General features: G+C 44.9%; 2 protein-coding genes across 2 annotated transcripts; one reads left to right on the top strand and one right to left on the bottom strand.

Annotated features, from left to right (window-relative positions):
• Positions 1-803: 803 nt before the first annotated feature.
• On the top strand, positions 804-7318 carry LOC134400110 (transcription factor HES-2-like). Its single transcript, XM_063128398.1, has 4 exons — positions 804-899; positions 4982-5077; positions 6594-6675; positions 6821-7318. The coding sequence occupies exons 1-4, from the start codon at positions 804-806 to the stop codon at positions 7240-7242; spliced, it is 696 nt and encodes a 231-aa protein (XP_062984468.1). The 3' UTR covers positions 7243-7318.
• Positions 7319-7939: 621 nt separating this feature from the next.
• On the bottom strand, positions 7940-22255 carry MLF2 (myeloid leukemia factor 2). Its single transcript, XM_063128970.1, has 9 exons — positions 21880-22255; positions 20309-20381; positions 20082-20208; positions 16887-16922; positions 14695-14748; positions 12239-12364; positions 11759-11918; positions 11430-11670; positions 7940-8590 (listed from the first exon to the last, which is right to left on the bottom strand). The coding sequence occupies exons 2-8, from the start codon at positions 20356-20358 to the stop codon at positions 11492-11494; spliced, it is 732 nt and encodes a 243-aa protein (XP_062985040.1). The 5' UTR covers positions 20359-20381; positions 21880-22255; the 3' UTR covers positions 7940-8590; positions 11430-11491.
• Positions 22256-22344: the final 89 nt, after the last annotated feature.

Here is a 22344-nt window from a genome sequence, read left to right as displayed (position 1 = left end):
ATATCAATTTTGCTGCGTGGTTTTATCCTGGTTGTGCTTTTTATATTGTATTTTGTATTTGTATTTTTAACTTGTTGGTTGTTTTATGATGATTTTAATTTTTGTGAACCGCCCAGAGAGCTTCGGCTATTGGGCGGTATAAAAACGTAATAAATAAATAAATAAATGGGGCAGAAGTACCACAAATGCAGACAGACGTCCATGCCCAGCTGCTGCCACCATGCCTGCTTTGTTTCCAAGCTCCTGCTGGCTGCAGCACTTTCTGAGGGTGGCAACCAGGTGCCCTCCAGATGTTTTGGATTACAGCTCCCATAAACAGCAGCCAGCATGGCCAGGGATTATGGGAGTTGCAGTACCAAACATCTGGAGGGCACCAGGCTGTCTGCCTCTGCTCTAGAGTGAGGCATCATCATTATTATTATTATTATTATTATTATTATTTATTTATTTATATAAATATTATATGATACTTCCGTCGAGGAATACAAAGGCTTGAAGTGTCTGTGACGGGAAGTGATGTGGGGGTTAGAGAAAAGGGTCTGCTAACCAAAGAGGCATTTCAACTAGCAGTGGGAGGAGCTACTCACACCTTGGAATGAGTTGAGTGAGGGGTGAATCACTTTTACAGAGGGGACCAGATGAATGAAGAGAAAAGAAAACCTGGAGGTCATATTTGACCATTACAAAGCAAAAACAAGCCAGTCATTTTTGCTTCGCCTGAACAGCAGAAGGATTTGGGGTACAAGAGGTCTCAAGGACATATTTTCTTCAACTCTCCAGTTACTTCAAAAGAGAGGACCATCATGGATCTAGTACTGGACCAGGCAGAGCCAAAGGGGGAGGAGAAGAGGGCCAATTCTGCAAGGAACTCAAAAAATTCCAGCAGTCTCTACCGCACGGTAAGGAAACAAGGGGGAAGGATCCCTCACCCCTGTTGAATGCATTAAAACCATTTAGCAGGAGAAAGTAACCTTGTGTACCCTACCCTACCCTGGTACCTGTAAAGGTGAAAGGTGGTTTAGAAATATTTTAATAATAACATAATTTTCTCTTCGAATATGTGCAGAAGAGACAGCATTCAAATTGGGCCAAATCTGCTAGTTTGCACTGCGGTCGAGTTTAGAACTTTTATTTAGTGCCAGACTCAGCCCCAAGGCATTTGATACAAGGAGGAAGGAATGGCCTTTGAGCATCTGTAAAGTGCTTTCCCCTCACCAGTGAGCAGCCCAGCCATCTTCCACACTTTGGGGGCTGGGCTCTCAGGCCAAATGTAAGCCCCAGCCCATTTATTTATTTATTGAAAGGAATGATTTTATCAAACTGGGCTCTCTCTGTCTTTGTCATTTTTGTTGTTACAGTGCTTTTCCCCCTATGCTTCTAAATGTTATTTCTCAATAACCACCTTTGAACTAGCTCTGTTAGTGAGTATTCTCAGTGCATGATCTGGAGGGGGACAAATGATAGATTATTTTGGGATACAAGGTAGGAACATTTTTGACCAATCCAGGCTTCCCAAGCAATTTGAAGGTGCCTGGAAACTGAAGGACAGATTCTGAACTCCACTGAACTCGATACAGTAAAAACATCAGTTCACAGGATTCACATGTGATTTTCCCTAGATCCAAAATTTTTAAACAAAAGACTGTACTGTCTGTTCATCCAGTGAGTGCAAATCCTCTTCAGCTTATGAACATGGATAGACAGAGATGGATCAAGATCTATTGGTAAATCTCCCAAGTGATTTAACAATAGCAGCAAAAGGCCTCCCCGCTTCCTTGCAAAACTTAGGTTGCTGAAAGGAAGAAAACTGACAGGAATCTATCAGTGAATTTGTATGTGAAAAGACTGTGAGCTCAATTCTAGTACCATGCACTCTGCTCCCCAATTCTATATCCACACCCACAAGTCACTATTTTGCACCCACAGCAGGTTGGTGAACCTTGTGGTTCTAGAGTAGATCCTGCAAGCCTGAAGTTTGCCCACCCCCAATACATTAATACCTGCAACAGAGAGCTGTACAACTCTACATTGGAGATATTAATGTACCATTGGTGTGAAGGACAAAGACCCCAAGGTTCTATTTCCATCGCCCTCATTCTGGCCCTTCTCTCCTCCTCCAAAACCCTGAGAAAGTCTTCATACTTCCATCTCTCAAAACTGTTTCTGCAGCTCCCCAAAGTACATGGGAAAGGAAGGGAAAACTTAATGTTTTCCTAAGAAACCATTTAGCAACTTTCAGCATTTACGAGTCGCTTTTCCAGTGCATACTCAAAGCATGCTACAACAACAGAAAAAAAAATAAGAGCAACCATCATATTAAAAAACCATTAAAAAGTAAGAAACCCACTTTTAATAAAAAAAAAAAAGAGAGAGAGAGAGAGAGAGAGAGAATCTCTAAGGTGGGGAGGGCTGCACTTTTTTGGCCCGGAGAAACACATCTGGAGTATTTGGGGGTCTGCACAGAGGTGTGCACGCACACACATCATTTTCGCAATTTGGACATTTCTCCACTAAGTATACCCAGCACAGCTCAATTTTGTGCACTTCTGTTCAGAGGCAAGCCAGACTTTTCCAAACACATGCCCCCAATTTCCATACCTTCTCCTTGTGTGACTGGTTTAAATACTCTGCTCTATAAATACCTAAAATGTAAAGGTATTTAAAGTTAAATGTCTTTATATTTATTAATTAATTACATTTCTATACAATACCACCCAGAAGCTGAAGACCTTGAAGATGATTAAGAAGTTGCAGGTAGTGCAAAGTGCTGCAACCCATCTGCTGCTTGTGTCTTCCACTTTGTCTTCAAGGGCAGCCCCAAAGAAAAGACCACACAATACTCAAGTCCGGAAGTTACAAAAGCATGGATAGAAATGCTGAGATTCTGATTCTCCAAGAGGGCTGCAGCCTATGCAGCAGATGCAATTGATAAATAGCTGTTCTAGGGCAGCCTTCTCAGCTAGCATGACCAATGGCCAGGAATGCTGGGAGTTGTAGTCCAAAACATCTGGAGGGCAGCAGGTTGGGGAGGACTGTTCTAGAGACTGCAGGAACATACTCCTCAAAAAGCAAGGGACGGGTCATGACGACTCCATGGGCTGCAATCAAGATGCTGAAAAATATATATTAATTCTTTAAGAAGCCCTTCTGTCTTTTTGGATCGGGCTTCTTGAAGAATACAACTCTCTTTTCTGCATCTTGAGACTAGTTTTCTCCTTTTGGTTCAATTTTAGATGCTTTCCAGTTTTCTCATATTTTCTATGGGCTGCAAGCCTGGATCAGTGGGGTAACCTACTCCCAACTATCAGCAGAATACTTAATCATTCTCAGAACTAATATTTCCCACCAGCATCACTGCTGACTTGCCTGGATGCAATTTTAGACTGTAACGCTTCATCTACTCAACATTCGTTGAGGGCTGAACAGGGCCGGTGCTACCATAGAGACCACTCAGGCGACCGCCTAGAGTGCCAAGCTAAGAGGGGCACCGGGCACAGCGCAGCACTCACGCGCGTTGGCTGTGAGCCGGCCCGGCCCGAGGATTCAGCTGGGCCTGGGTGGGTGAGATGGCGCCCCGTGCCCGCCCAGCCGAAGCGAAGCCAGGGACGCTGGGGTGGGGGTGCTCCACGTTCGGACTTACGGAACACACCTGGAAGAAAGAGAGAGAGAGAATGTATGGTTGAATGGGGTCTTTGAGTGAATGCATGTGTTCATGCGTGTGTTTGTTTGGAGTGAGTGATGCTGAGTGTGTGTGTGCACGTGCGTGTATGAGCTGGGGGGGATGGTTTGGAGGTGATGTTCCTATTAAATAATGCATTTTAGATCCATAGACGTTCCTTTCCAGTTTGTTCGCTATAATTGGCATGACGTATTTCTTGCACTTTAAAATAAATTCAGCAGTTTCAAGTTTTGTGCTTCTTATTTTTTCCAGGAAACGTATTTCTTAAAAATCAAAGTTGGTATTTTGGGGGGTGTGTGTGTGAAAGTAGCTCACCTTGCCTAGGGCGCCCTGGGGCTGAAAAAGGAAGTGTTCTGCTTATGGCCGTTTCTCTTTGGGGTGCTCCCTATCCATGGCCTTATCCATGGCTTTGGCAAAACCAGGAGGCTAGAGGGACAGTAGGCCTAGCAGCCCAGTATATATACATTAGCAAGTAGCAGCATTCATGGTTTTCCTGGCTTATCTACAATGCGGCACTGCAAGGAGTGGGTGCAGGGACCAGGCTTTACCCTAACACTATACCTTCTCTTCAGGCATTGAACTTTAATAGTCCTTCATTTTACTTCGTTGATCACCTGATTTTGTAGATCTAAGTGGCGCAGATTTAGTTGCTGCTGGGTTTTTTTTATTTAACATACACTGTACTGTTGTTGATCAGCAACTAACCAAAAGGTAGGAAGCAGAAGAGAGCCCCCCCCAAAAGGGGGTGAAATCTTGCTTTTGTCTTGCTGATGAGGGGGGGCAGCAGGTTGTATCACAGGCAAGCATTAAAACCAGCCTTTTCAGAAATGCGCCATCTCTAAAACAAGAAGGGCAGGGGAGCCAGGCCTAGGCTGAGAACAAGCCATCGGAGATGGGGGACCTTCTAGCCTTTCTGATGCGCCGGTGGAAGCAGCAAATATTCAGTGGAAAAGGAAAGGCACTCTGTATAGGATTGAAGCCTATTCTTTTCTTTTTAATTATTGGATAAGTTCCCATTCTGAATCCTTGTATCAAAAATAGGTCCCAGGGTTAAGCCCCGGCAGAAACTAAGGCTCCAGCAGAAATAAAGATGCCAAAAGTAGAGTACAATCATGAGAGCACTCAGGTAGCAACTGTGTTAACTCTATATAGAACTATTTTTATACTGATTTATTTTTATTTATTTCTTTAAAACATTTATATCTCGCCCTATATCAATAAGATCTCACTATAGGAGGAACGTAGGTCGATTTGATGCTCCCCTCCCCAATAGTTGATGTTTTTCCCTCTTGCTTTTGCTAGTCTGTCAAGCCACTAATTGAGAAACGGCGCAGGGCCCGCATCAATGCAAGTCTGGAACAGCTGAGGAAGCTACTGCAGCAGCCCTCGGACCAGCAGGTAAATTTCAGCAGTGCCATAGTGAGGAGCTAGGCCCCTTGAAGAACCATCTTCCCCTGCAGCCAAAACCTAAGGGGTTCCTTGCATCTGAGAGGCTCTACTATTTACAAGGGCAGAAGCACCAATCATTTGGGTTCTATCTATAAACCACCCAGCACTCCAAACCTTAACATAACTGTATACTTGATCACCACAGTGCCCCTTCTTCCCCAATTCCAGCGGTGTTAGCTTGATGCAGCAAATGCATTTTTTATTACAACTGGATGAGCCCTGGATGAATATCATAACAGCAGCTTCCTGCATCGTTAAAGCACCTGCTAAATTAAAAAAAAAACTTAGAAATTGTACAGGCCCTACAGGAAAGATTGGGGTGTGCACATGCTTGAAAGTGTGCGGGGAACCTTTAGAGAGCCGGGGTGGGGTGGGGTGGGGTGGCTGAATAAGATTTCCTGCGGTCAGAGGTATAGAATTTAGTGCTCTACATCAGAGAAGGGAAACCGCTGGCCTTTAATCCGGCTTTTTAAAGCCTCCATTAGAGTCAGTGGAGGCTTTTTAAAGCTTAATTACGAGGTGGGAGGGGGCATTTTCAGGAGGGATGTGTGTTGTGTGAGTTTATTCATAGAATCATAGAATAGCAGAGTTGGAAGGGGCCTACAAGGCCATAGAGTCCAACCCCCTGCTCAATGCAGGAATCCATATACAAACACTCACCCACCCATATATGTATAAATTATATGACAGACTTCGGCCTCCACCCTTATCAGTAGCTGTAATGTTAACATACGTACGCACACAAATGTGTGTGAATGGGGGTCTAGGCAATCACATCAGGCCACATTCCAGCAATAGGGTGGCTAAATCCACTGTAGGCTGTGGCTTTCAAAATGCTTGCCTACAGCCAATTTGGCCATTGGACCAAACCCCCTGCTTCTTCTACATAGTTTTTTATTCCCCTCAACAATTAGACAAACAAGAAAAAAAAAGGTAGGATAGAAAATATTGCAGAATAAATTGTGCAAATAGACTCTATGGCCTTGTAGGCCCCTTCCAACTCTTGCTATTCTGATTCTATATATCAATGTGCATAAATGTATACATGTTGGATTGCTTGGAAACATTTTAAAAATTAATTTTAGCACATAGCGAAGGCATCTTTCCCCCCTACTTTGAAATTGAAAAGCTGGACTGCACAACTGGTGCAGATACTTCACTGATGTGGCTTTGTGATGTGCCCTGCCAAGACCAGGAAGGAAACCAACGCAGTGAAAGCAACTCTGTGCACATAAGGCGTAGTCTGCCCTTTCCCAACCGAGTGCCCTCTAGATGTTTTGGACTTCAGCTCCCATCAGCCCCACCAGCATGGTCAGGAATGCTGGGAGTTGTAGCCTAAAACATCTGGAAAGCATGACATTGGGGGAAGCTGGAGTAGACTTCAGTAATGCAATCAGCTCAGGGGCATATGGCATTTGGTTTAATAAAGAAATATTGTGTAACCCCTTGTTTTTGCCTTGTCTAGAACGGTAGAGCCTTGTCACGTTTGGAGAAAGCAGAGATTCTGGAGATGACTGTGCAGCAGCTCCGCCAGCTCAAGCAGCAAGGTAACATATTTTTTGCTAGGCCCTTCCTCCTGTGACACAGGGCCAAGGTGGACTACACAAAAGATGCCAAGTGCCAGAATTTGGGTTACTGCTTTCTTACTAGCATCATGGAAGCAACCATGCCTGATCTTACCTTCCCCTCCAGGTGCTGTTGTTCCTTCTCCTTCCCAAGACAGCCAAAATTTTGCTGCTGGTTATTGCCACTGTATCAAAACGGTCAGTAATTCCCTGAACTCAGCTGGCTACTCTTTCGGTCAGGCCATGACATCTCAGATCCTGCAACACTTGGAAGAGGCTCCAGGGACCAAGACATCCACTGCACCAGCTCCAGTTTCCAAGGTCTGGCAACGGCACAAGGCACACCCTCTCCCCTCGCTCCAGCCTTCCTTCCTATGGGCATCTCCTCCTTCACTGAGGCCAGCAGGGCCTCCTCTTTCAGACTCCCACACCCTCGTTGGGTCTTGGTCAAATCCTTCTCCAACATCTATGCTGTTGCCCCATCTACATGTACCTTGGACCCAACCAACCTCGCCTGCTGCTACCACCCATATGTGGAGACCATGGTGAAGGATATGCTGAAATAACAGGGCTTGGCCTCACTCAAAAAGGGACAACCAGGCTAGAACGAGGATGAAACAAAGCAGAGTTGTCTTCTGAAAACAAGATGTTTCCATTATGCCAAATGGTCCTGGGGAGTCTGGTCCTGGCTTTGAAGGATCCACTGGCTACTTGGATGGAGTCTGCGGTTGCTCACTCAACTGATCTGCCAAAGCTCATTCCATGTTTCAGAGGTGTGGTGCTATGGGAGACTACTGCTCTGCTGCTGGAACTTGATGCTTTTTAATAAACAAAGAGGCCTAAGAGGAAATAGGACTTTAAGCAATAGCTATAAAGAACGTCTCCTCCAGTGTTGAGCAATGTCAAAGCAGAAATTTAAGTATTCGCCACAAGAGCTCATGGTGTGAAGGAGAAGGAAAACAGGTCACGTTCCATTTTCATACTGACTAAGGCTACAATAGATTTAGTGCTCCTCTTGTTCTGTTAAGGATTCCATCTTGCAAAGAGTTACACATGTAAGGAAGGAAGGGTAAAAGTTTTTAATAAAACTATCCATACACCTGGCGTGTCAAGGTTGATTAGTTCAGTAGAAGATGTGGACTCTGAGGCCAGGTGTTCGAAGAAAACAGCACCCTGTAAAGCCAACAGCTGTTCGACTTCCCCTGAGAATTCCGAGACACAAAGATGGAGATGGAGGCCAACTCCATTTGCTTTACAGGTTCCATTTCTTTATTCAACTCAGTAAACATCTAGTTACAAGTTTCACAAAATCAAATTTTATAAGATAGGGCGCTGACAGGATTGGGGCAGAGAGGTAGGGCCTGTTTGGTTTGTCCACACCTCACCCGAGCCCTTGCACCCTTTCATACATACCCCAATTTCCAGGGCAGGTAGGCCGAGAGCAAAGGTGACCAAAGGTTATTTTCCAAGTGCTTCAAACTAACTGCAGGTCAACAGACTTTTTTTTACATGGTTGCCACTTGAGGTGGGTGGATAGATTCAACACAAACTCCAGAACCAGCCAAACTTGGAGCAGGAAATACAGAGGGGATGGCAAAAACTCAGGGAGATTACTCCTGCATCCCCCCAAAAGCACTAAGGGGAGGGGGGTTGGGGAGCTCAGTGAAGTGGAGGGAGGAGTTAAGGGGGGGGGGAAGTAAAACGGATGTGTCACTCATTCATGGACAAGGTCCCTCACATTCCCCTTGGCCACCTGCTCTATGCAAGGAGTACAACTGTGTTGAGAGTTAGTCACTTAATTTAAATTTTAAGAGGGGCAGGAGGCTAGTATTCAACTTGAGGAAGGTCCAAGAGATGTTTTGTAGGGGCTTCACCATCAGAGTTTCACTGTCTGTACCTGAGTAAAAGGGTGGAGAAAGAAACAATAGAAATCAGAAAGGGAACAGAAGGGAAATGCAGAAGGAACAATAAGCGAGAAAAATAGAAAATTCAGTGCAAAATCCCCATGACTTGAGATCTCGCTGAGATCGTCGACTTGTGCCTGGGCTGTACAAGTTAAAGCTGCAAATTAGAATTTTGCTCCTTACAAGGCATTTCTTCCACACAGAAAACTGACGTATCAGTGTGAAGACAGGCTAGATTTTCTCCACGTCATCTATGTGGAAGGAGTTAGTTGCTGTTACACAGAATCATGCAATCTCCCAGCTGCACTTAGAGAGGGTATAATCCATGCAGAGGTTTATCACCTCAGTAAGAACTAGGCCCAAGTCAGTTTTTACGAAAGGCAGTAAGCATTTGCGGCCACTGGAGCCAAGTAAGAATTTGCTTTAATTCAAATCAAACCTATTAGTAGGAACCAAATCCATGTCTGACTTATTATTAAATAGTTTTTGACACAGTGCATGGACACAGCTATGGTTAGAAGAGCATTTTCTATACTGCAGCCTTTCTTCGTCCCTCCCTCAGAATCAAGGTTTTGGGAGTAGGAAATTCGCTTCTTCAGAGAAAAGTCTCAACATCTTAATGAAGTCCTAATTACAAGACTTCCCAAAGAGAAAACTGACAGTGACCGGAACGTCAAACCACTTGAACCATTATTTACTTTTAAGTAAGCCTCACTGAACTAAATATGAAATTTAAGTCCCAACGTGACTTGAATTAGGCTGCAATTTTGTAATATAATTCCGTTCTTCAATCCTTCTCTTTCTTCTGTGACCAATAATTGTAGCTACAGAAAACGTTGCCTTTTCGGATGGTGAAGCGGCAGAAGAGATGTTTTGGACAAATGGCATATTATACAAGTCTCAAGTGGGCAATAAATGAAAGTATCAGTGAGTAGTAGCTTTAGAGACTCTCTCCTGCCTGGGAAAAGCATAGAACCTTTTGGACTTGTTTCCAAGGGCCTTGGAAGTTCTATTTTTAGAACTTTAGAACGCTCTTTGAAGTTCTATTTTTAGTCAGCCTTTCTTCCATGTTGCTCAGAGTGGCATTCAGAGTTCCCAGGTAGTCTCCCATCAAGATCCAGACAAGGCTCCAGCATGTTTATAGTTGTTTCAGAAATAGAACTACACCAGGAGCCAGGTGAATCATACATCCTGTTTTGTTTAAGTGTTTTATTAGATTTTACAAACGTGTCTCCCTACACCCTGCAACAACCCCTCTTTAATTCCCAGAATCTTCCTCCATCCAACAAAAAAGCAGCAACGCTCCCTCCAAAAATCGCACTATTCTTCCTATTACTGACCCTCTCCTCCATATACTTATTTGCAGAAAGCCCCCTGGATCTTAAGCACTCTCTTCTGCTCTGCAAGCAGCGTGAAGGCCCAGCTGTACAAGCGTATGCTGCATTTCCATATAAACTGGTGTTAGGGAGAGTTTTGGCACTACCCTGGTGCCTTGTAGTTATGAACTAAGACCTAATTAGAACTAGTCTGGAAGGCTTTGGGCCTATTTGGTCTATGATATGTCGGAATCTGTGTGAGTTGGTATCTGTCAGTATTCGCAGAGCAGGACTGGGGAGTTGCCCTACTCTCTGCAGCCCCCTGCTTGCCCTGGCCTTGGCAGAGAAGCTGTCTGTGCAAACCTGATGGAAAAGGGGTGGGGGCTTGCAGAAGGATTACCCAGATTAAGGTGTCATCTTGGTGGGCTGAGCAGTGCCACCCTGCCTGAACAAGGGGCACTGCTGAAAAGCCAAAAGCCCTTGTCTGTCAAGTGGTCTGGAAGAGGCCAACACCTCCCTTTTTAAGCTAGTGCTAAGGTGAGGAACTTTTGCTAGGAACATCTCACCTGTAATGCCTAAAACCCCTCCCTGTTTGGATCCATCATTGTCCGAGACTCTGGGGGCACTCTGCGCATGGTCCCTCGTAATTGGCACTTTGGATTATTAAGGACTCGCTTTGAAAAGTACTGTAAGGCTTTTCATAGACTTGAACTCTTGTTTGCTGTGGAGTATGTGTCCTTGTTTGTTGTCAGTTCAGTGTATCGGCAGACTGTGTTTGATCTATGACTCTTGGACTTTCTTATGCCTGGACTCATGTGGCAAGGAGTTACCCATGCAAAAGTGGTGGCATGGAACTCCTTGTGTCTGTGGATTTACCCTTCCCTGGATCTTGTTTAGGCCTTGACCATGTTGCCTTCTGAGTTACCAACATATGATCCAAGGTTGGACTAACTCTCTTTGGGTGGTTTGTTAGGCTTTTCAAGAATTTGCTCCTTTGATTGCCGGAGGAATCATATGAGGAATTGTTCCTCTCCCTTGTCCAGGTATGAAACCTGTGTATGGATTGACTTTCCCTTGCATTCAGAACTGTGCAATGGGGAAACCATGTTGATGGGAATCTCATCACAGCAGTAGTGATTAGCTTTGGACTGCTCTTGGGGGCCTATAGCTACTGACCATCAGCTATATGAGTTTCGAAATGTGTAACCATTAAGCTTTTGCTATGAGCTTTCTTGCAATAAAGAAGTCTCACTGATTGGGGTGTCCCATGTCAGTTTGCCAGAGGGATTGGGAAACCCGACAACTGGCGTTTGTGCGCGTAGACACTCACACACACACACACACCAGGAAGGACTAAAAAGTGGGCAGCCACTGCAGGCAACCAGAGTAAGCCACAGACCCACGTCCTACTGCAGAAGTGGTTTGGCTCACCAGGTTGTACCTCCCTCATCTGAGAAGCTTGGGCAACGTACACTGGGGCAGAGTGTGCATGCGAAGGGCAACAGTTAAGACTTACAAGAGCATGAAGGTAGATTTGGGGGTGGCCGCATTGCACCCCCCCTTAAGTCTGCTCTGGATTCACCAGTCGTACCGGCGCGACTGTCTGGTCGGCGATTCCTCGGGTCCCTGAATAGCAAGACGGGTCCCCTCGGCCCTACGGCCATTGCTTCCCTCGTGACGCCTGTAATCCAGCCCTCTCTGTGTCCGGAAGCGGGACGTCTCTCGCCTCCATTCATCGTCAAACGCAGCTGCATCGCCTGAAAATGGGAAGGTGGCAACTGAGCAGCGTGAGGCTGAGTAGACGGCTCCCTCCAGGAAAGGGGAGGAGCTGTGGGGAACACTCACTCTCATCCAGGTTGATGTAGTCTTGCCTCTCCTCCTGGTCCCCTGTGCGATGGTTACGTGAGCGCTGCATGATGTGTGCACGTTCCCGGATGTGGTGCCCAATAGACATCTGCTCCAGGCCACTGTCTGAGTCTCGCACCGTCCGCCTCGTCTCCCGGATCTGAGGACAGGTCATCATTAGGGATGTGGGAAAATGTTGCTAGCTGTACTGAAGACTCCCTTGAAATTCAGTTTGGTCTAAGTGGAAGCCTATAAATTGGTTTCAATTTCACTGTAGGCACTTAAGTTATCTCTACCCATTGCCCTCTACATGGATTAATCCCGTACCAGAAAACAACCTCCACCCCCATCAGACTCTGAACCTTGTCTGTTGACTTCAGTGCACCCAAGCCAGCATTCATGCCTGCATACTCTCAGGGAAAACAGCAATCCATGGGACTTGTTTAAAAGTCTAGTGAGAGACAGCAGCCTATTTCTCACCCCACCAGGTGCAGAACGTGTCTCCGAGGTCTCCTGGTAGACTTTGGGGCCTTCCCCCAGATTCGAATAGGATATGACGGTTGAGGAAGTAAACGTCTGGCAGTTGGCTCCACTCGTCATGTGCTCCTAGAAGTGTGTGAAAGAGCAAACGGAGGTGAGCAAACTTACTCTATCCATCCACTTGGGACTGAACAGTATAGTTCCTATATACTGTCTTTCAGCCCCTCCTGAGAGATTCTTCTTGGCATTCCTCAAGATAGGATATGAACTCTGAAACAGGAGAGGCTGTGCAAATCCTGGATCAGTACCTAAACTCAGTAATGGGCTGGATGAGAGCCAATAAACTGAAGCTGAATCCTGGCAAGATGGAAGCCCTGTGGGAGAGCGGTTCCTGAATCTGGGAGATAAGCACATTGACTGTTCTGGATGGGGTTGCACTCTCTGTGAAAGATCAGGCTCGTAGTTTGGGGATACTCCTAGATCCGTCATTGTTGCTGGAGGCCCAAGTAGGAGCAGCGGCCTGGAGTGCCTTTTACCAGCTTTGGCTGACTTGCCAGCGATGGCCTCTTCTGGAAAGGGAAAGCTTGGCCACAGTGGTACAGGCATTAGTAACCTCAAGACTGGATTACTGCAATGCACTCTATGTGGGGCTTCCCTTAAGGCTGCTCTGGAAGCTGGAGCTAGAGCAGAATGTAGCAGCTCGGCTGTTGTCTGGAGCTGCCCCTTTCCAGCATGTAACTTCTCTGCTGAGGGAACTGCACTGGCTGCCTATTGGCTACCAGGCCAGGTTTAAGGTTTTGGTACTGGTGTACAAAGCCCTAAACAACTTGGGACCAGGATACCTACGAGAGTGCTTTCTCCCGGTCACCAAGGTCATGCTCCTTGTGGCTCCGCATGGACCTTTGGCCCAATTGGAATCCACCAGGAGAAGAACCTTTAGTGTGGTAGCCCCTTCTCTTTGGAACTCCCTGCCCCTGGAGGTCAGGTAGGTGCCAATACTATGCTGCTTCTGGCGCCTCCTGAAAACAACTCTTTTCCAAGAAGCATTCCTCAACTGACCAGCCACTGTTTTTATTGGTCCTTTGTTTCAAACTGAACAATTTTAATTTGCTGTTTTTAATGTTCTTTCTTTTTTACTGTTTTATACCTATGTGCACTGCTCTGGAATCTATTTTAGGTATGGAGTGGTATATGAATATTGCAAATAAATAAACTTGTCACCTCACCCCCTCCAGCACTATTACAGAGGAGAGAATGGGGGGAAAACCTTCCTGGAGCTGGAGGAAGAGAGATGCTGGCTCTGCCAAGTTCATCTGCTCCATCTCACCCAAAAAAGGTATAAGCAGGGCTGTGTGTGTCCCACATGGGGGAGAGGAAAACCCAAATTCTGCACCAAAACAAGATGAACTTTAGAACATAAGACGAGCCGTGCTGGATCAGATCAAGGGTCCATCTAGCCCAGCAGTGGCCAACCACCTGTTGACCAGGAACCCACAAGCAGGGACATGGGGGCAACAGCACCCTCCTGCCCATGTTCCCCAGCAACTGGTTATGTAGGCTTACTGCCTCTGATACTGGACAACTTTGCAACTTGTATAAATTATGCACTCTTGATAGATCTTATTCTGTTTGGGTTTTTTTACTGCTTTGCATAATCTGTGCTGTTTTTGCTCATTAAGGGGAGAGGTAATGAAGCTCCGCAGCAGAACCTTTTATTCAGCCACCCCACTGGCTGAGATTCTAGCAGGCATTTCCCCCTCATTTTCAAGCATATCTTCACAAAGCAACAAAGAGCTAGAAACTTGCTTTTAAAAATAGAAAGGAAAAAAAGCCAAGATACTCAAGAATTTGTTCCCAATATCACGTTCTGTGCTTCCCGCCCCACCACTCTGATGGAATACACACAGCCTTCGGCTTAAACTTCTCAAGACTGAGAGTAGGTTGGTTGGAGAGAAGCAGGAATGTGCACCCTGAAGCAGCGAAACCACAGCCATAGCTACCGTGCCTCCACCCACGTCTCCGTCTCACACGATCAAACACAACCCGAAAACAGAAAGGGACTAAATGAGGGGCTTCAGAGGCTCCACTTCAAATCCCCCACCCAAGCAGCGAATTCCACTCCAGACACTTAGTGTGAAAAAGCACCCTACTCCTTGATAGTTAGAAGGTGCTTTTTCAATCCCTGTGTTATCATATAATATGACCTGACAAGGAAAACATTAGAGTTTTGAACCAACTTCTTGGAGGGTTGCTCCTCTCTTAACAGAGAGAACGTAGATCAGTCTCCTCCTTCCTTGCACACAAAAAAGAGAGGCAAACGTCCCATGAACCACGTCCCTCTTCTTTCTGGCCACATGAAGTGGGCCAGTATACTGCATCGCTACGACATGTGGTCAGCTCTAGAATACCAGAACAGTGAATACTGGGCAACAAAGATGCAAACAGACGGATCTTACCATGTTTCCAATCATGTCGTTCATCATTCCAAACATGTCCATAAAGCCACCTGCCTGAAGAGAGGGAAAGAGTTGAGGTTTGGGAGCTAGAGTGACCAGTGAAGTATAACACACCTGGAACACACCAGGCTGGGGAAGCCCGCTCTAGCAGCATGAATTGAGTGTCCACTCCTGACAGAAGCTGGACTGATGGCAACTCTCGTTAGTGCAGAGTACTAGGGACCCCCAACCTCTATTGGCACCTGCCAAGCTCCTTGCCTTGCCCAATTTAATATTTTTAAAATTAATTGTAAAAAATTAATTGGGAGACTGGATGCTACAAAGTGAAGTGCCAGCCTCCAGCACCCCCTTTATTTTAATGAATGCCTGTGGAGCTGCTAAAATGATGGAGAGCTGTAGCCCAGCAGTTCATTTTGAAGTGTGCCCAGAAAAAAGAAGAGTATTCAAGGGGGACTGAAGGGGATAGCAGGGAGTATTATCCTGGGGGGTGGGGGGTCAGAGGAGGGAGGAGGCCGCGAGGGGGTGTTTTGCCCGTGTGTGTGTGTGTGTGTGTGGTGGTGGTGAAGCTGGTTGGTTCGTTTTGGTATGATGTGTGTTTTGCCTGAGTTTGGTGTGTGTTTTGTCTCTGTGTAGGCAATGGAGCAGAAAACTGTGATTCAAAATAATGGTTTCATGTTTTGTAGCTCAGACCTTGTTCTTGAGTAAATAACTTGTCTTTTAGCCTCACCAGTTTGACTTCTGGGAAGTTGGGTGTTTTGTGATTGCCATGGTAGGTGTGGCCAAACATTCTATGAATGGGAAGGCCCCACCATATGGCAGCTATTTGGTGAGAGTGCTCACAACACTCTAAAAATTCCAAATGTGCCCACCAGCTCAAAATAGTTGGGGACGCAATGGCTATGCCTGAAAACCAAGGGCACATGCTCTAGATCACTTTCAAAGGCGTTACCACCTCCTGTTTAGCAAACACATTAGTCCCAAGCCTTTCCTCCAAGGAGTCCAAGGCAGTGTACATGGTTTCTCCGCTTGGCAGCTCCCATACCTTTTATCCTCACAACTACTCTGTTTGATAAGCTAGACCCAAAGAGAGCAAGTGGCTCAGAGTCATCTAGTGAGCTTCATGGCTGAGCAGGGATCTGGACCCAACTCTGCCTGGTTCTCCAACTTTAAACACTTCTTAAATGCATTTTTAGGGCAACTACTCCAAATTAAATTGCCTTGAGTTCATATCCCTAATGCATCAGATTCCATTTCAGTTATACAAACATTCACATTAGACTAATTATTCCTTGTCCTCGTCGTAGGAATATCAAAGTCAGCACAGCTGTATCTGCATAGTATCCTATATATTCAGTATTCTGGCACTGAGCAGCCAGCACCAAAGTCTTTATGGTAAATATGTATCTCCAATAAACCTACTTAACAGCTGCGAGGGCCCCTAGTCAGTACCATGAGAACAATTTCTTCCCTGCTTAGGAAAAGATGACAAGGAGGAGGAGGAGGGGGGTCTTGTGTCACACTCCCAAACTTTGGAACAGGCAGAAGCAGCAAGTGAGCCTTGCTGATTCTGCCTGCTCCAAAACATAGTACAATCTGAGAGATTCCCTTTGCCTAAATTTTCTGACAAGTGCAGCAAAATTGGCTAAGTCAAACATCCGTAGACTCCTGAATATCTCTTCACTGCCCATTGCCCACCTCCCACCTCCCCCTGGTCTATGTCCTGATGTCCGAGATGGCTTTGCCAAGTGCCCTGAAGACAAGGGAGTTAAGTCCCCCCACCATCAACTACTTCTCTTCAACTAATCTAGCTGGATGCTCTCATTATCCAGATAAGCAGCCTTTTCTCACCATGGCCAGGCTCTTGATTTCAAAAATCTCCCAAGACAGGAAAGTTCAAGCTCTGTAAAAACTTTTCACTGACCGTTTCCTCTTCTTTGACTTCCCCTAATTTCTATCTTGGAAAGAGACGATAAAGAGAGAACTCTTCTACTCCCTTTTATCATGGCCTCCTCTGATCTAAACAGTATAAGCTTTCACATTCTACCTTCCTGAAATTTACAAGCTTTGTTACTTGCATCATTTCAAAATAAAACACTCTTTTAACAGAAGAAAATTGGGATATTACTTAGAGGAGAAGTTGTCAGAGAATCACATTTGAGAAGATAGGTATATGTGAGAAGATTAGGGCTTACCATTCCTACCATCCCAAAGGGTGAAACAGTTCCTGCCTGTAAAAGGACAGAGGCACACAAAGCAATTAGATTCTTCCCCTCTGTAAAAAACTTATTTTCTTCAACCTACCCATGTCCTGGAATAGAAAAGGACAAAGGGGCTCATTATTCAGTAACGAGATTGGAAGGTGGTAGAGATATTTGATCATTAGATTCAACATATGTTCACAGAGAAAACTGCCCAGCAAGTCCAGCAACGTAGTCATATTTGATTTCAAAATGGGGAATCTCTAAAAAATTGGGCAACTGATTAAAAACAAACTGAAAAGTAAAGTCAAGTTCTTTTAAGTAGCTTGGAGATTATTTAATGACATTTAAGAGAGACTCAAAGAACTATATATCCCACAGGTTAGAAAGGATGTAAGTCCAAAAAGATTACTATTTAACCATTCTGACAAGAACACTATCAAAGGCAAAGTGGCATCCTTTAAAAATGGGAACCTGTGCCTAAATGAAGAAATTAAACAGACGCAAGTCTTAGTTCAGCAGACTTAGGGGACTTTAAGTACAATGACGTCAATGGGCTTAAGCATGCTAACACTTTGGTGTATTGTGGCCAAACTCTGGCAGAACATGGGTAAATTGATAATAAGGCAAACAGTGAAATAAAATTTGAGAAACTGATTGTTAAAACTATTTTTAAAAAAGTTTTAAACAGAAGCAGGAAACTAGGCAGAGTGGCTGCAGGATTAGTAGAGGAAGAAAGCATAAACCTGAAAAAAGACAGGGAAGGTATCATAGATCCTAAAATAATCTTTTGCATCAGTCTTCACTGCAGAAGCTCTTGGCGGTGGGGAGAGAGTTCCACCTGAATCATTATTTTTGGGGAGATTTAAATTTAACATCTTTCTTCAAGTAACAATTTTTTTTAAAAAAAATTGACAAATTAAATAACAATACACCAGCGTTGGATACATTCTTAAAGTACTCAAATGTGAAGCAGTTCCTATTTTACTAAGGTATGTAATTTATCACTACTTCCTCACCAGAAGTCTGGAAGGTATTTTATTTATTTATTGCATTTCTATACCGCCCAAAAGCCAAAGCTCTCTGGGTGGTTCACTAAAATCAATATAACACCAACTTTAAAGAAGAATCTGGGTAATTTCAGGAAACTAAAACTTGTCAGCCTAACATTTGTCCCAGGTAAATCTTTTTCTCCAGGTAATGCATTATTAAAGTGAGAATTATCAAGGCTTGCTAAGGAATAATGTGCATGACATCTGTAGCAGTCTTGCTTTAACAACTTTTTAAAATTTGTTGAGCGTCTACAAACATAGAGAGATATTAATGCAAACTGTCAAAAGACTTTTGACAAATCTCTTACCAAAGGCTCCCAAAGAATCTTAGCAGACATGTGATATAAGATGACAGGCACTCTTATATATCAGTAACTAGATAACAAGAGGGTTGTGTGTGAATGCCAGAACAGAACAACAGTACTCCTGCTCTGTTCGGGGAGTGATGCTATTTAATTTCTTCATCAATTATCCAATAGGACAATAAAACAGCCAGGTTTGCAGAGAAAACCAACTTATTCAGGATGATGAAATTCCAAGCAAGCTTGTGAAGAGTTCAAAACAATCTCTCTAAATTGGGTGATTGGGCAACCTAATGGCAGAGGTAAGCACACTGTGTTGCATAACAGAACCAAAGTGCTGGGGGTGAGGGTCAGGACTGACTCTCACATAAACGGGGGAGACCTTTAATCTTCTCTATGACTTCAAGAAATGTTCTGGGGTCATAATGAGCAGCCCAGTGAAATAAACTCAGCATACTACAGCTGTGGGGGGAAAGGAGGCCAAAACACAGTGGGACAACATATTCTTCACATACAGAAAACTTAATCCCCTGATCACAAGTGAAGAGAGAGCAGGGCTGGGAGACCTTGGGGAGCCACTGACAGCGAGGGCAGCCAAATTAGGCTAGATGGAGCCATGATTTGACTCAGTATAATTTAGTTTCCCATGTTGAAAATGCTGGGAATTTCAAAAAGGGATTGAAAATAAAACAGTTGGTATAGTATCTTATAAACATAACTATGGTGCAGCCATATTTGAATAATGTATCACATTCTAGCCACTCTGTTGTAGCACCAGAAAAGGAACAGAAGAACGCAACTCCCTAATATACGTTTATTCAAAAATGAGACAGACAAGTTCAAAGGCAGTTACTTTTGAGTAAACTTGTACAGTATTGTCATACAAAATTATCAAGGACTCTCTTGCAAGGAAAGGCTAAAGTATTTGGTGTGTGTGTTTTTAGTTTGGAACACAGATGACTACAGGCAGACCTAAGCGCACTTTATAAAATTAAGAACGGTACAAGTAGAGAATTTCCCACCCTTCAGAGAATTAGAACTCAGGATCGTCCAATGGAGTTGACTGGCAATAGGTTTAGAGAGAAGAAAAAATGTCTTTACACAACAGGAAAATAATTTACAGAACATATTACTAGACAATATATTGATAGCCCACTAAATTAGGTTGCTTCAGAAAGGGCATTAGATAACTGGATGGAAGCAAAACTGGATGGAAGCTATCATGGCTAATCAACAGAACCTCCAAAACCTATGACTACGAACAAGTAACAGAGGATTGCCGTCATCTTCTGCATTCCTTGAGGTATCTGCCTGGAAACTGATGAAAAGAGGACTTGTTAACTACTTTAGGCGCTCCTGCCTTCAGAAGTTAGACAGGGGCCTAGCAGGCATAAGGGTCTTCTCTGTGGTGGCTGCCATTCCATGGCCCCAACTTTACCATCGTTTAGGTACCAAATTAAAATGTTGATGTTCCCCTAAGCATTTGAATGAGCTGTTCTCTGCTGCTCCTTGTCCTTTTTATTTTAAAATGTTTTTAGGCATATTTGAGTACGGTTCAGGATTCAATATGTCATTTCCCCCCAATTTTTGTGAGCCTCTTTGAAGGCTTATTGAGTGGCAAGGCATGATAAAATATATTTTAAATAAAATACAAATTGCATGTTTCTTCGGTGTGCCAAAAACATCTTCAGGTTATTTTAGCCATGATAGAACTTCTTCTGAAAGATGACACAGAACGAGGGAGACTAAGGTTAGTATCACCTCTCTTTACTCACATTCATAGCAAAGGAAAAAACTGCACACACCCCTAGTCATCGCCCTCAGATTTCTATTACCTGCATTCTTCGACTAGTCTGGCGTGTTCCGGGTACAGTCCCATTGCCGATGCTGAGGAAGGGGCTATAACCAAAGCCTCCCGAGAGCACACGGTTCACATGCTGGTGGTGGATGGCGAGAGGGTCCCTGAAGCAGGAGAAGATGATACACAAGGGAGTTAGCCGTCCATCCCAAACTTAGCCCCCAGCTTCTCTCCCAAGAGGCAAGGCTTAAGGACTGTACTCACATCACAAACATTGGATCCTCTGGCTCTCCATCTCTCATGAACCGGAACATAATTCCCTCAAATGCAGGGCGGGCTGTTCAAAAGGTAAACAAGAGGTGAATATGAGTTTTATGTACATGTCAGCCTCCCTTTTCATACAGTTATCTTTGTGCACTCCTGTTCTCCTTGTCCCTCAACCACACTAAACAACATACCATGTCTATTACTACTATTTACTCTTCTATAGCAACTACATGCAGCACCGAGCACATTAGGCCGTTCATAAATAAATACCAACAACTATCCTCCAGCACCCACAGCTACTACTTGCTTTCCAAGTAGCAAACAAGGAGACAGCCCTCAAAAAGTGCTATGAGATGATTACCAAGAAGCACTCATGTTTAGTGTGATTACCTTCACACTAAACTAACCAATCCACCCTCTCCCCCAGCCCCCTCCCCCTCGAAGTTTCAACCTCTACTCTTTATTCACACTGTAATGTATATATTAGGGCACTCAAAGCAAAGGAGGACCCGGCTTCTGCACCTTGAATAACTATGAGCAATGGCAAACTTTAGCAAGTTTAGCTGCTTTTCTCATCCCTTCACAACAAGCCCAAATTCTCTCGTCATAACTACTAAGCACAGGAGTCCTGCTCTTCCTTGCATCTGCCCACGCTAGAGGTTTCTAAGCAGAGGTTGAATGGCCACCTCTCAGGTGTGCTGTAGCAGGTGGATTTCCTGCATCAGCAGGGGGGCTGGACTATTGCAGACTTCCCCAGCTCTTACATAGTTGGAGTACAACTCCCATCAGCCCCAGCCAGCAAGACCAATACAATAATGTGAATTGTAGTCCAAAACATCTGGAATGCAACACGCTGGGGCAGACTGGATTAGAGGGTTGTTGAGGTCCTTTCTAACTCTATTTTGGCAAAAACAGATTCTAGGCACAAATCCGCCCTTGCCCCAATGTATCCTCAGATGCTAGACCTCCTGTTTGTTCTCCAAATACCTGGCTCCTTCCTCAGTGCAGATGCAAACGCATGGGACCCATGCAAGCCAGTAACATCCCCCACCCTCAACTAGAGAGCTCCCTTGCATAAATTCTTTCACTCCTGAAGTTGAGCACAACTCTCTAACCTGCAAGCAAGCAAACCAACCAACCCATTATTGCATTTAACAACACAGAATACAGCAATAAGACATTACACTGCTACTTTAATAGAGCAGGGAGCAATAGCTGCATAAAATATTATTAGAAAAGCATGGTATAACATTGCAATCACATCAAAAGCCACTTATTACATTGCACCGCATCAATAGCACTTGCTTGCCCTGCATTCCGCCCATACAGATGCACCGGCCTGCTGCATCGCCCAACTTCTCTTTCCAAAACCAACGCCTTCCTTTTTCCAAATCCTGGAGCGTGCGTCCACCAGGAAAATGCCCCAGGCCGAAAATCCGAGACGGGGTGGCGGGTGGGGACACCTAGCTTTGTGAACAGACTACCCATCTTCCCTACCCAGCTGTCAGGGCAACTGTCCCCCCACCCCGCCCTGCCCTACCCTCCAAGCACCAAACAGGTCTGCTCACATCTCTGGCCAGATCCTTTGTTGCTGTCGTCTCCTGCTTCTTGCTCTCCCGGAATTTATTCCAGCCACGAGTCCTAAAGGGGAAGATTAATGCTGCATCCCTTCCTCCCTTTCTTCCTTCCTTCCTGCCTGCCTGCCTGCCTGCCTCCCCCCACTATATGTTCTTTGTTGCAAATATGCTGTGGGGGGAAAGAGGAGAAGAGAGCCTCTTTGTTCCAATCCTCCACCCCAACAACCAGCCCGCCCACCCTCGGGCCACAGGAAAGGCAAATCACGTTGCACCTTCCCTGCAACCCCTTCTTTTAGAAAAATACAAATGCTGTTGTGAACCCCGTTTGCAGTAAAAGGATATTTTCCCTTTTCAAAGAAAACCCACAACAAGGCCCAAACAGGATGTGATGTCGGAAAGCCCGCCCCCACACCTAGGCTCCGCCCTCAAGAAAAGAGTTACATAGCAGGATTGCTG

Source organism: Elgaria multicarinata, chromosome 6 (genome assembly GCF_023053635.1).
Source record: "Elgaria multicarinata webbii isolate HBS135686 ecotype San Diego chromosome 6, rElgMul1.1.pri, whole genome shotgun sequence".
Classification (NCBI taxonomy): domain Eukaryota; kingdom Metazoa; phylum Chordata; class Lepidosauria; order Squamata; family Anguidae; genus Elgaria; species Elgaria multicarinata.
This window is presented reverse-complemented; position numbering and strand designations above follow the sequence as displayed.